General features: G+C 35.3%; 1 protein-coding gene across 1 annotated transcript in view; it reads left to right on the forward strand.

Annotated features, from left to right (window-relative positions):
* The first annotated feature begins 975 nt into the window (after positions 1-975).
* The window catches only part of sgk1 (serum/glucocorticoid regulated kinase 1), a 44,971-nt gene continuing 30,224 nt past the window's right edge, over positions 976-15,722 (forward strand). Inside the window, exons 1-3 of the mRNA XM_056448959.1 lie at positions 976-1,159; positions 1,247-1,368; positions 10,362-10,601. Of these exons, the coding sequence (XP_056304934.1) occupies positions 10,374-10,601 (228 nt within the window). The 5' untranslated portion in view covers positions 976-1,159; positions 1,247-1,368; positions 10,362-10,373. The remainder of the gene's footprint in view (positions 1,160-1,246; positions 1,369-10,361; positions 10,602-15,722) is intronic.

Genomic DNA, 15,722 nt, shown 5'->3' on the forward strand with positions numbered 1-15,722 from the left:
TCTTGTAATTTTCTGAGCAATTTGGTAGCTTTTTTCAGGACTTAGGTTGATTAACCAAAAACATTTGAAAGAAATATTTATCTGATGCATTTTTTTTCAGCAGTTTAATTCAGTGGATGTTTTCATCCCGAACATAACAAAAGGGTAGTAAATTTGAACCGTGCACAAGGGTTATTTAAAATATTATTATATTGTAATTACACTCCTGTTTTTGATCCAGTGACTTAAAAGTTGCATAAACATTTAATATATGCATTAATTTCTTTAGTAATCAAACCCATACTTGTTCACAAATGGTACTGGAATGCATTTTGTGAATTGTATTCATTATTAATACAGTTTGTGATTTAATCAATCAATGCATTTTATTGTAATTCCAAAAAACCTAAATGTTCGTTCATATTTATTTCACAAATTAACATATTTAAGCAATTTATTCAGTTTACTATTTACCAACATATTTAAACCACAAAAAAAATCATCCATCTTCAATCTTCCATTGATTGTGTTGAAACGTTCTCAGCCTCCTCATATTCTTACAACTGACTCAGAAGGACAAGCAGACGATGCGTCTCTTCATCATCACATCTTTAACATCGGAAAATCGATTCTCCCCATCATCGTCATCATCATTATCATCTTCCTTCCCCTTTCTCCGCCATCCAAGATGACGAACCTGTTGACTCATTCACCCCTTTGCTCATTCACAAACAATGCTTGACCAAGGGAAACGCGGACAGGTATAGGAGAAACACAGAGAGTGAGTCAGACGAGCACTGCAGCGGTTCCTCCGAGAGCATTAAAACACACCCATCCAATCCATCAGCCTTCATTCATCCTTCGCCCCATCCTTCCATTCACACAATCAGAGCAGCGGAGAGAAGGAGGGATGGAGAGAGCAAGAGAGGGAGAGAGACGCTGCGATAGAGAGAGCATCATCCACTGCTGCAGAAAACAGAGGGAGGGAAGGAGAGACTGAGAGCATTAGCAGCATCTCTCTTTCTCCGTCCGTCTCATTTTCTTTCTAATATACACATAGTGAGAGAGCTGCAGGGATATGCTGTGAAATCCAACAGCATCACCATCATCAGGACAGACTCGCAGCATCAGCGCTGATAATAATAATAACAGGCTGGAACCAGAGAGGACAACAGCACAGGTATGAGCACAGTCACAGGCGTATGTTAGATGTTGCAAGACTATTTGTTATGTTTTTTTAAAGCGTGTTGTTTTCTCCTGGTGGAAGACGTCACGCTGGGGTCCGCAGAGTGTGCGGGCCGGACAGAAGCCATTAGGCTGGTCCATAATGCAGAGAAGCAGAGTTTCTCCTTTAAGAAGTGCTCCGCTTTCCAGTTCGTCAAGAGGAAGGTAAGTGCGTGCGTGTGATGAACTTGTGAAAGTGTCATTCAGGTGAAGATGCTGGTGAACATGTTGTGATGAATTGGAAGGTGGATGAACTTAGTTTGAGTCAGGGATCGAGTGTGTCTTCTTTTTTACTTCAATGAAATTTGATTGACAGCTTTGAGAGTGCAGAATTCTAGCAGTTAAAAGTATTTCTTGCAATGTGTGTTTCATTTGATGATATAGGGGGAGTTGACGAATTGTATAAACAGTTTGTCAGGGTTTAATATGCTTATGTTTTTCTCCGACAGGGTTGTAATGATAGTATCCTAGGCAATAAGTTAATAATTATTTAAATAACAATTTAAAATTCTGTATATACTGTATATTTTGTGTGTATACTGTATTTTTCAAATATTTCCTGAGCATTGTTTAACAGAGCAGGAAAATTTTCACAGTATTTTAGTAATAGAAAGCAACTTATACATTTAAAAACTTTTACATTTATTTTAATAATAATAATAATAACAATAATAATAATAATAATTATTATTATTATTATTGAGGCAACGCAGTAGCGCAGTAGGTAGTGCTGTCGCCTCACAGCAAGAAGGTCGCTGGTTCGAGCCTCGGCTGGGTGAGTTGGCGTTTCTGTATAGAGTTTGCTTGTTCTCCCTGCGTTCGCGTGGGTTTCCTCCGGGTGCTCCGGTTTCTCCCACAGTCCAAAGACATGCAGTACAGGTGAATTGGGTAGGTTAAAATTGTCCATAGTGTATGAGTGTGTATGGATGTTTCCCAGAGATGGGTTGCAGCTGGAAGGGCATTCGCTGCGTAAAACATGTGCTGGATAAGTTGGTGGTTCATTCCACTGTGGCGACCCCGGATTAATAAAGGGACTGGGCTGAAAAGAAAATGAATTACTTGGGAATTTTTATAAGCCCCTTATGAATGACTTGTTTAATTACCTTACTAAGTTAACCTTCTGTCACGATCACCAGCGATCTAGCCCTTGTAGTTTGCTGAAAACACTCACTATCACTGAACTACAATTCTGCCACCGAACTGCACCACATTTCCCATCAGTCACCTTACTCACACACCAGTTCCGGATCACCACTGATTACGTACAGACAGCTGGAAGCTCACCATGGACTGATATCCTGGACTATTTTATACACCACACTGAGTCTTGTTATCCTGTAGCATTACAAAACGTTCTCATGTCTATCCTTGCCTTATTTCCTGACCCTTGCCTTGTTTCTCGATTATGTTGTTTTGCAACTTGTATTGATCTCTTTGCCTGTGACCATGATGATGATTTTGGATTTTCTTCATGATACTGTTTGTTCATGTTTTGACTAGTGTTGGGCAAAGCGAGGCTTCATGAAACACTGAAACAGTCAAACAAATGTGTCGAAGTTTCAAAACGTTTCGAAACCTGTCTGTACTGTACAGTAACACGTAGTGGTCATTTTCATGTATTGCTCTGCGACGGCTTCAGCAAAGAAACAGTTTAGCAGATTGAGGTATTAAACCCCACGTTGTAGAGTTGAGGCTTCAAGTGATTTTGTGATGCGGTGAGAGTTCCAGACTAGCATGCTGAGATAATGGGTTCGATTCCAGGGTGATGCAGGTATAGATGTTTGTTTTTAAAGGCTCTGTTTTTGTAACATGGTTTTTTTTAAACATTGGTCATTTGAATGAATAAATATGTCATGTTTTGGTCATAAAAAGTAACATTAAAATACATCGTCACAATTTCAGGTTATTTGTACAAGTCGGGATTTGAACTCAGGCCATTTTTTCTAACAAAGTTACTCTGTGCACACGGTCCATTAGGCTACATGAGATAGAGGTTTTTTCCAACCCTGTCAGTCAAACGCGGATTTGCCAGGTCTTGAAATGTTTCTGAAATGACTGATACTTTGAATTGCTTTAGTCACATGACCTGGTGGTTCGAACCACCATAGTCACGTGACCTGGGTGTTTCGAATCATGCTTCGGTGCAGTGTTTCGAAACACTTGCGCTTTAGGATCTCAACAGTGCCAAAACATCAGTTTCACGTCAGCCATCCCAAGTTTTGACCATTGCCTACATGAGTTAATAAACTGCATTTGGACCTAGCCTTTAAATCAAACTTTAAGCTGAATATTAGGATCTTGCATAATAGCTAGTAAAATATTATATACTGTCATCATGCCAAACACAAACATGTTTTTATTAGAAATTATTAAATAATAATATAGACATATACAGTTTTGTTTTATTAATTACAGCATTATGTACAGTGTGAAACATGGATATACTATTTTTAACATATTAATGTGCAAAGATGGTCTAAAGGTAGAAAATAGTACAAATGAGCAAACAGTTAAATATCAAATATGAACCTCAGCATTATTATTATTATTATTATTATTTTGAGATGTGTGTTTACACAATGTTCTGTTTGTGTCCTAAATGTGAGATTGACGCCAGACGTACATGCTAAAATTAGGGATATTTCTGGATTTAGTGTTTGCAATAAAATAAATAGTGTTCAGATTTGAATTGTGACCGTTGTATTGACCACTCTTGAGTGTTTACTTAAATCGAATGTATTTGTTTTGGTTATAGATGAGAAAGTGTGTGTGGTTTGGGATTCAGTCCAGACTCCCACACACACACATGCACACGCACACACACACACACACTGAGAGCAGATGGAGTGAAGGAGAGAGAGAGTGACTCAGTGAGATGGTTTTGTGGGATTATTATGAATTTCTGTGTACACCAAAACAAAGAGAGAAAGAATCTTCTGGAGAGCCAAGGTTGATGTTTGTCTTTTGTAGGTCAGCTCGCAGTGTTGTCTCGTACGTGTGTAGCATTAACACAACCCTGGTTTGGCTCCTGTGGGTTTGTTAACTTGAGCAGCACACACAAACACACACACACAAACTGGTGTTTTTCTCCAGCGACTGAAGTTTGATGGAAGTGTTGCTGAGTCATCAGTAGAGTCGGTGTGTTTGAAGGCCTTTATTGAGCTGCTGCTGCTTCACCGTTTGATTCCTGTAAGAAGTGATTCATTTGCCTGACAATATACATCATAACAATAACACACTCGCATGGCTGATGTGTTGAAGGAGAGCATGTCTGATGAAGATGACATGAGATGAGATGTCGTGTGTGTGTCGTGTGTGTGCTGTTAAATATCTGGTGTAATTTTGCACTTGCTTGTTAACTAAAAAACTTGCACTTTTATTTGATTAGTAAAACTCTGTAAAATCAATCAATGTAACATGAGAATGTACTGACTACATGAAGTATTCAGTTGAAGTCAGAATTATTAGCCGTCCTGAATTATTAGGCCCCCTTTATTTATTTTTTCCACAATTCCTGTTTAACGGAGAGCAGATTTAACACATTTCTAAACATAATAATTTTGATAACTCATTTCTAATAACTGATTTATTTTGTCTTTGCCATGATGACAGTAAATAATATTTGACTAGATATTTTTCAAGACACTAGAATTTAGCTTAAAGTGACATTTAAAGGCTTAACTAGGTTAACTAAGCAAGTTAGGGTAATTAGGCAAGTTATTGTATAGCGATGGTTTGTTCTGTAGACTATCGAAACAAATATAACTAAAGAGGGCTAATAATATTGACTTTAAAATGGTGTTTAAAAAAATTAAAAACTGCATTTTGTTCTAGTCGAAATAAAGCAAATAAGACTTTCTCCAGGAGAAAAAATATTATCGGAAATACTGTTAAAATTTCTTTGCCCCATTAACTATCACTTGAGAAGTACAAGAGGGCAAACAATTTTGACTTCAACTGTATTTTTATAGTATAATGCTTATGTTTAGAATGTTATTTGTAACATTTGTTAGATGTTTGTATATTTATTTGGGTTTATTTTTGCTTTTTTAAAATAAAATTACTTACTGAAATATTGTAGTTTATGCAAAAATATGTTTAGATGTTAGGCCTTCTTAGATTTGTAAAAAATCTGTCCTTCGCTATGGCCTTCGGTCACAGGATATTTATTAACTGTCTGTTCCTAAAGTGTGGACTGAGATGTGAAAAAAGGCTTTTAAATACGCAGCACCTTTTCCATGGAATAATCTACAAACAAAGTTGCAGTTTAAAGAATTGATTTCACTAAATGCTTTTAAAAACAGTATAAATGATTTAGAAATTGAAACACAGGCTTGTAGATGTTTTGAATAGTTTGCTTGTCAATGTGTGATTCATGTTAACTGTTTAACAATAGTTTTTTCTTTTTTGTTTGTTGTCTGTTAGACCCATGTGACAATAATAATAATAATATATTTATATAACAATGAATGAATCTTGTATTTATATAGTTTATGAACATTTAGTTTACTTTAGCACTGTTTGTCTACTAAAATTACATTAATTTAACATGAACAAACAATTACATTTGATGTTATAATTTAAATATTCAAATAATGTAACAATATATTTTTTTATTTGTTTATACATTTGTTTTTTTCTATTGCTTCATCCATTTTTTTTTTTACCTGATATTGATGTTATTTCTTATTGTTTGTTTATGTTTGTGAGTTGCATCCAGGAAAAGTGCCATACAAATAAAATGTATTATTATTATTATTATTATTATTATTATTATTATTTTATAGCTTATAATTTCCTTACCCCTTTATTTTTTTTAGTTTTATTTTAGTTTACAACTTAAGTTTTATTTAAAACAGAAACTCAGTAGTGCTGGAGGAAATGTGGAGTACACTTAGCAAACCATTTTCACATCTTTTGCAGTTACTGGCAGGATGTAAAACAAATAATACAAAATATTTTTTTGTGATGGAATGGACTTCTCTTTTACAACAATTTACCTGGGGAATATTGTAAATATAAAAAATATAATAATAAAAAATATAAAAATATAAAAATAATATTTATATTTAATAATATTAAATAATATATTGGGAATATATTATTATTTTAGTGGTAAAAGAAAAGTATTTATTGAAAATATTTCTAGCAACCTGTAAGAAAACTGTAACTCGAAAGTGGCTAAAACTCAAAGCCCTTACAAAAATCTGAATGGTTGCATATTGTATGTAATGTTTAAAATATGGAGACTTTTTCTTTAAAACTACAACTTGACAAATACCTGCAATACTGGGAGAAATTGACTATACGTATGTCTTTACACAGAGTAAACTGATCTTTATATGTATTTGTTCATGTGACTTGTAGGGAAATATGTAACCAATATTGTGGTATATGTTTTATGGGTTTTTTTTTATTTATATTTGTATTTTTTCTTTTTCTTCTTTAGGAAAAAAAAGGTATATACGACTGAATATCAATATATCATCATATTAAGATAAATATCGTGTGAGAAAAAATAAACTAAACATTATAAATGAAAAATAAATTATATATATACATATATTCATTTATTTATTTAACTATTATTCTATCATAATTATTAAACTAAAATTACTTGGACTTTTAGTTGTTCAAATTTAATTATGTAACACTATTAATACATATCAAATATTTCAAATGCAGTAGATAACAAATATATATATATATATATATATATGAAGAGAAGAGGAAGGTCTTTGAAGTTTAAAGCAAAGAGACTCAGAGTGGTAGTGTTCTGCCACATTGACAACATATGATGACATAACTTTGAAAATCCCATCAAAGGAGAGAGAGGAGGAGACAGAGAGAGAGGGAGAATTAAAGATAGCATCCAAGTGAGCAGTGATTTGTTGTGATTGCTGACCATACATTGTGATTGTTTACGTATGTAGGACATTGGAAATCGCTGTTTTCATTAATATCAGGGATTTTCCAGCCATAGTTTTCATTATTGGATAAAAAACGACAAAGGTCTGATCATATAGATTTTGAGATTGTTTTTGGTCTGTGTATGGACTGCAGCGGGAAGTGGAAATCTGTCAGCCTGTGCTCGCTGTGAGCTCCAGGATTTCCTGGGGCCTAGAAAATTGCTTTTCACTCAAGGGATTGAAGTCATTAAATACATTGTAAACTACAAAGAAGACATATGACCCCGTGGCCTGCCTCTTTTAGTCAGTCACTGCTGGCGATGGAGGACGCCTTTCACATTTCATTGTTGAGCTTGTAAAGACTCAACCCAGAGACGCCGCTTGCTGTGTAATCTGGCGGTACTGGAACAAAATGCACCCATCCAAAATTCACATTCACAGATTTGCCTCAAACCATAAACAACTCAAGATGTTTCCACGTGATCTTTTGAGATGCTTTGAAAAGCGCGATATTTGACAGATGGACTCTTTTGCATAACGCAGTGCTCCAGCACACATGATGGAAGATCAGTTCATTTCTCCTAGATGAGATTAAGTTGTACAGTGAATATTATGCAATCTCACATTATGTCTTATTTAAAGGCACAGATCTCAGTGTCACAAAAAGGTTACCAAACTATTAAAGTCTGCTTAAAAAAGTGTAAGGTCATCAAAGAAATATGTTAGTCTTATAATTTTTTTACATTATTTTATCTAATTATGTTTTCAGTACATTTATTTCTAATTATTAGTTTTATTTAAATACAAATAAATTTTAATAAATATTTTTTTTTACATTTAAATCACATTTTATTTTTATTTTTTTATTATTTGATATTTTATTTTTATTCTTAATACCCATAATACCCCTGGTCCTTTTTGTTTATATTTAGTTTCATTCATTCATTCATTTTCTTTTTGGCTTCTTTCCTTTATTAATCAGGGGTCACCACAGTGGAATGAACCACCAACTTATTCCGCATATGTTTTATGCAGCGGATTCCCTTCCAGCTGCAACCCAACACTGGGAAACACCCAGGGCTTAATTTGTGCCATCTCTGAGAGTTTGTCCATCACCTCTGAGATCTGATCTGGCACCTCTTTTTACCAACCCCCCTCCTCAACCGCCCTTCTTCCCCATCTGCTGTTCACTTTCGCTTTCTTCTGCGACTCCCCAACCCTCTTCACTGTCGTCCGCGACACCCCCCGCCCGCTCAGTTTCGTCCTCAACACCCTTCCGCCATGCACCACACCAACACCCTTTTTATTTTTTGCATTATTTTTTTTTTTACATAATTGTTTGTTTAGCTCATTGATCTTGAGCATCATTTTATATTTTGTATTATTTACATCAAATTATTTTAACATGATTTAATTAATTTAATGCTTGAGTATTATGTAAAGTTTATAGAATATTTTACATTTTATTTTCCTGATTATTTTCTTTTTCCCCTTAGTATATTTTAAATTGTTTTATTTAAACTCTGTTCCCCAGTTTACCATTTTGCTTGTATTTTATGAATTATTTTATACTATATATTTTTTTACATTCCTGTTTTTTTATTTTTAAGAAACAATATTATATTATAAATCATATTGCTTAAGTTCACTTGTTATTTTTTTCTTAATGCTTCTTAGCATTATTTCTGTTTATATTTTATTTATTTTTATTAGGATTTATTTTTATTATTTTTGCTCCACATTTTTTTCACTTTGTCTTATTTTAACATAAGGGGCTCTGTTTTCATGATCTAGGCACAAAGTCTAAAGCGCAGGGTGCAAAAACATTAATGGCGTGTCCGAATCCACTTTTGCTATTTAAAAGACGGAAAAATCTGCTCTGCACTGTGGTGCATGGTCTAACAGGGTTGTGCTTATTCTTTTAATGAGTTATGGGTATGTTTTGAACAAAACATGAATTAAACCAATCAGAGTCTCATCTCCCATTCCCTTTAAGAGTCAGTTGCGTCGTGCCATGGCGCATTTGCTATTTACATGCCGGACTTTGTAAGTGTAAAAACTGAATGCTTTACTAGCAAGAAAACAGTTAAACAGACCATCTGCAGCACAAGGATAAAGAGCGAACTTCCTCCAATCAGCCTATACTTTCTCTTTCTCTCTTTCGTGGATAAGGAAACGTTGTTGTACGCACTCCACTGAACACATCCATTAGCCTACATAATTAATTTCATTTGTTAAGCGCAAAGATTTGTTTCAAAACTATTTCTAAATTCAGTTCAAATTTTCAGCAAACCAATAAATGAACAATAATAACGAAGTGTGGTTATATCAAAACACACATCCTATGCCCCGTATGGTCCAAAACCTGACAGGTGGACAAATCTAAGCTTGTTTTTAATAAAACAAATATAAATATGCATATAATTAATAATAGTATTATTAATAATAGCATTATACAAAAGCAAGTTGTCATGAATAAACTGAAAAAAGCCCCCAGAGATTAAGGCGGCATGCAGGCAGTGTTTTTATATTTATGTAGAAAATATTATTTTTTGTAGTGTTTTAATCCTTTAATTACTTTTCATTTGTAAAGATATTTGCATATTGCTGTACATCCTGTGTGTATTAAGCAATGTGTAAGCGAGGCACACAACTAACATGCTCTGCGCTGGACTTTAGACCTGCTTTCAGCTGGTCTATTGCACAGTCTATTTTAGTTCCTCAAAATAACAATGCGCCAACAATGCGGCTTAACACACCTTTTTTTCGAGACCGGATCACCCATGAGTCCACTAAGTGGTGCAAATGGATTTGCTATTTAAACAACGTGGCGCAAAACATGAAAATTAGAGTTGCGCTGTTCTGAAAATAGTAACATGTCATGGCACGTCTTGCACCTTATTGCGTTGGGTGTATGATAGGGCCCTAAATGTCTTCAGTCTCATTTGTTTTTGTTTTTATATATCCTAAGGAATTTTAAGCTAAATAAAGTAAAATATAAAAGAATATCATTAAATATCCTGACTTATAAGCACAATTTTTTCCTCCGGGAGTTCACATATTCATCATAAATGATGTTAGTTTTATTATCATGTCATGGAAATCATACAGATATTTATCAGTAGATGTTTTTTTTCTGGAATTAATTTGTATAACCCCAATCCTTCTGTTCATCACCACACAATTTCCATGCACCATCACCTATTATGTAATGTGTAGCTGTCAAACTCTGTCATGTTTTGCCTTCAGGTGCGCAGGTGGATGAGGAATCCCAAGGTGAATGTGGAGAAGGTCCAGGCGAAGGGCTTTCTGTCTCCCTGTCCCAAATGTCAGGAGGGTCAGGATCTGTGGTACACACACTTCCCCGCACCTTACGGTTGCTGCCACTACAGTCCTGGAGGATACTACCTCCCACACCCGCCCAGCCCACTCTGCCAGCCCTGTGCCCCCTGCACACCCTGCCAGCCGGACAAGAACAAGACATGCAAGGTCAGGAGACTGGCGCTTTATTAACCTCTCGCTCATCTGTTCAGTGTTTATTCATCCTACACCAGTGATTCTGAAGATTTCAGGCATCTTAAGTCTTGCTTGACTGCTTTACATTTTAAAAATAAATAATAGGAGCAGTTTTTTGTCAGTAAATAATACCAAAGTGCCTTTAAGACAAGTCATTTCACTCGTCGGCCATCATTGAAACGCCTCTATGCTCAGTATGCTCAGGCATTCTGTTTAAATGGGAAAACATCAAATTCTCCAGAATTGCTTGCCAAGCCTATGATTACATTTCATATTAGGAACCACCAATAAAACTAAACAACAACTGTCTTTTTAGTTTAATTTCTAAACGTTTGAATAACACAAAAATCACGTCTGGTCTGAGCCCCTCCCTCAGAGTATCGTCATTCTATATCGATCAATGATTAGCTCCTGTACTAGAAGGCAGGGCTTTATTCACCATATTGACCATTATACTTTTCCCCATTCAACACTATAGGAGTGACATGTCTTGTGTATTTTATAGTATATATTCTATGATAATACTTATAATACTGTTTTTTTCTTTCTTTTTTTTATGTTGAAACTGATGTGAGGACAGTACCGCCGCCACCTATTCACAGAGTTCACATGATTACATGTTCGAATGCAAAAACAATGGTGCTTTGTATAAAGTTTTTTTGTTTGATTTTTATTTTTAGTGGCTGTTTTGCATGTGCAGATTATAGATCTATTTCATAACAAAACTGTGTTTGACTTTATAGGAGGCACTTTTGTGTTTAGGGAATTTCTTCTCCAAAAAAAGACTGAAACTATCTTTTTCAAATCATAAGTCTGAAATAAAATAGTCCCAATCCATCAGACTGTAAAACCTCAATAGAGAATGATGTAAATATTTGGTCACACTGTATTTTGATGGTCTGTTTGTTGAATTTAAGTTACATTGCATCTAAATGCCAACTAGTTCTCATTAGACTATAAGTAGACTGTTAGGTTGGGGTTAGTGTAAGTTGACATGTACTTACAAAGTTTCTTATAGTCAGTTAAATGTCTGTTGAAGGAGCAGTATCAACAGATATTAAGTAGACAGTCTACTAATACTCAAATTGACCATCAAAATAAAGGGTTACCAAATATTTAGGTTCACTGACTAAATTCTTCAAGATTAGTGTTAATCATCAGCAGACTTGCATGTACTTTTTTCACTATGCATTTACTATAAATTTAGATACAATCTTAACCGCATCTTCCCTAACACAGTAACCCTACAAAACTTCTACTTACGTAAAATAAACCCTAACCCCATGATTTTGTTCTTGTGCAAAAAAAAACACAATAGCTTGAACAGTTGTCATTTCTTAACACTTTTAGACTTTTAAATGTCTGATAAATTAAGGGTGTTCTCCCCGCGTTGGCGTGGGTTTCTTCCGGGTGCTCCGGTTTCCCCCACAAGTCCAAAGACATGTGGTATAGGTTAATTGGGTAAGCTAAATAGTATGTGCGTGAATGAGAGTGTATGGGTGTTTCCCAGTGATGGGTTGTAGCGGGAAGGGCATCCACTGCGTAAAACAAATGCTGGATGAGTTGGCGGTTCATTCCGCTGTGGTGACGCCTGATTAATAAAGGGACTAAGCCGAAAAGACAATGAATGAATGAATTTAAGGGTGAGTTGAATATCTCCTGATATGAATAATTCTTACTCAATTGTTTATAATTTTTTCCATTATTCAAATTTTAATGATTTTTTTAGTAACTGGCAGATGAATAGTATTGGAATTGCAGCAGTAAAGCTGTGATCATTAAATCAAAGTTATTATAATGAGCTAAATCTAAAATATTTGTTGACCCCGGCTGGGTCATTTGGCATTTCTAAGTGGAGTTTACATGTTCTCCCCCTGTTTGTGTGGGCTTCCTCCAGGCGCTCTGGTTTTCCCCACAGTCCAAAGGCATGCGCTATAGATGAATTGAACAGAGTAAATTGGCCGTAGTGTGTGTGTGTGTGTGTGTGTGTGTGTGTGTGTGTGTGTGTGTGTGTGTTTGTGTGTGTGTGTGTGTGTGTGTGTGTGCGTGTGCGTGTGCGTGTGTGTGTGTGTGTGTGTGTGTGTGTGTGTGTGTGTGTGTGAATGAGTGTGTATGGATGTTTCACAGTACTGTGTTGCAGCTGGAAATGCATCCGCTGTGTAAAACATATATTGGATAAGTTGGCGGTTCATTCCGCTGTGGAAACCCCTGATTAATATAGGCACTAAGTCGAAGGAAAATGAATGAATGAGTGAATGAAAATACCTATTTAAGTATAAAAACATGTTAAATAAATAAATCTCATTTTCATTTAGTTTAACGTGGTGTACTAAAATGACTAAATAAATCTATAGACATCCATTATAAGTGACAAAAACACATAATTACTCATTTAAACAAGAGTATATGAATGATACTAAATAACACTGGATTGCTGTAACTTTGGATGACAGACTGCAGTTAAGAGCAAACGTGAAATGAATCACAACCATAAAAAGGAGTTTAGCAAGGGCTGCGGAATCTATATTTCAGGACCTAGAAAATGCCCTAGATGTAATTTCTCTCCATTTAGTTTGTTTATTCGGATCCCTTGCGGTGCAGGCTTTTAATCTTAGGGTGCCGTGGGGATGCATAAGAGGCTAAGCATGTTGTCTTTCCATTTAGCAATGCTAAACAGCTTCTAAGGGTTGGACTTGGTGAGATGACTAGCACTTTCTCCTCCAACTGTTTGACTGGCTGTGAGGGACAGTGAGTATTAGAAAGATGACACAGAGCTCAGAGGGAGTCTGTGTTTTTACAGAGATCACACATGACAGGATCTCTGCCCGCTACGCTTTATGTAACAGTCTGAAATGCAGTCCATTGTATGTGTTTCTATTGGAGGAGTTTTTTATGTGGCAAACTTAAAGACGCACACACAGGTCAGGCTCTGGTTAGTATTAGCATATCATTTGATTATGTCACTGCTTCATGGAAATTGATAGGATGGAAATCTAACAGGATGGAAATGAAGAGCTAAAGTTAGCCTTTGCTCAATGAGGAACTGTTTTTGACTTGCATGTGGGTGATGACTTAGATTTTCGATTAATTTAATATCTGTGGTTTTATCAAGTATGATGGTGTGGTTTACAGTAACTCAAAGCGGATGGCACCACAAAACATCACAGAATGTCATCAGTTTTGATTTAATCAACTATTATAATCATATTTGATGAGAGAGAGAGAGAGAGAGAGAGATGACTCTTTGCTCATTTTTAATGAAGCGACTTCCAGAAACTCACAGGAAGTGGCTGTTGTTTGGACTGTGCAAATGGCTTTCATAATGATCTAAATGGAATTTAGTTGCTATATTGGAATTAAAAGTGCACTAGGTGATCTGCCAAAATGCTAACCGGTTCGCATAATATCTTTGAAACACAGTCCAAAGCCCTGTCGTCCAAAGCCACGTCTCCTGAAACACGAATGTGTGCACCTTAAAGATTACAGTAGTCAACCTACTACGTTAGATCATGTCATTCTCCAGTTAGAAAACTTTATAGTACTTTATAATGCCATAGTTCTCAACGAAAAACTGTATTACATCTAGCACGTTTTCAGTTGTGTAGCAAGCAAAACTTGTCATAATGTGCAATTTTTCTTGCATGCAAGGATCTCTGGTTTCACTCTCTCATGCGCTCTGTCCTAAAGCGACTACTGTATGCTTGGTGGTTGGTCAGCGGGGTGCAGGAATTACACTTATTACTAAGCCATACTTAAATGCTATTTCAGACCGAATATTCAGAGTAGCATGGTATACAATATAGGGAGTGCGTCACAGGTTGTCATTGTTCAAAAATGTACCAATGTGAATATAAAACCAAATTCACATCAGTAAATCAGGCTTGGCGGAATAACACTGTTTACTGATGTTTGGTTGTTAAGCTAAATAAAAATATACATTATCAATGCTGTAAAAGGTCCTATATGAACTGAAAATAGTCACATTAATCTTTTGCCGGAAGATTTCAGTTGCTGAACAAACTTCTGTGCATATAACCCATTCATAACAACGCAATCTACATCAGCTTTGCGTCACTAAAATAGTTTTAAAACATAACATAACCTGTCTAAAAGAAATACTTCAGCCATTGTGTTGTCTTTCCTCCAGCGTGCAAAAGTAACTAGTTTTGGTTCACCATTTGTTTTTACCGATGTGCCTGTCTCATGTGCACATGAACGTGCGGTGTGCGTGCACGTTTAGACAGCAGATCTGCGTGAATGGTTGTGCTGATGTACAAATCTACATTTGTTGACAGACAGTCTGGGCCACTTATCAGAACTATGGGAAATGTCGGCCCGACAATATTTAATTGGATGAACATTTTTTAGTCTTATGCCTCACCCAGAATATAAAAATACAAATAAAGACATTTAAATCATTTACATTAATCAGTTCTACTGGAATGTGAAGAGACTTTCAACCAGCACAACAAAAAATGTTTCTGAAGACAGTCATCTACTGCACAGTTTTGAGTAAAAGTGGAAGGAAGTTCTTGATCAATTAAGGCAGTGATTCACATTTGTTTGCAACATTTGAATTAAAGGTCTTTTCACCAAAAATGTTTGTGAACATCACTGAAATTTCACCTCCATATTGATTTAAATCAGATATGTTAATCTTCGATTTTTCTGTGGCAATTTTGAGAGAAAATTAAAGTTTTGTGCAATATTTAAACAGCAAAAGATGGGTAAAAGTTAAAAGCATGATTCTAACCCAGTGGTATTATTCTTTGCATTAGACCACTGATTATATCTGCACGATATTGGAAAAATCTGACATTGCGAAAATGTATTTTTCTGTGAAATATGTTGCGATATTAATAGAATTTTAGCAAATGACTTGAATAGAATTAAGTAATTAAATAAATTAAATTTAATAGCTAGAATTAAATTGTTAATTTAGATTGATTGGGATCATTTTGTAGCAGAGTGAATCAAACAAATTTATAGCATATATAAATAAGATAAAAGATATATGAGAAATAAGTGCTTTATGGTTTTCCGTCAAAGTAGTCAAAACAATCAAACAGTCTGATATTCAGGTACAGTAATTAA

The sequence above is a fragment of the Danio aesculapii genome, chromosome 23 (assembly GCF_903798145.1).
Source record: "Danio aesculapii chromosome 23, fDanAes4.1, whole genome shotgun sequence".
Taxonomy (NCBI): domain Eukaryota; kingdom Metazoa; phylum Chordata; class Actinopteri; order Cypriniformes; family Danionidae; genus Danio; species Danio aesculapii.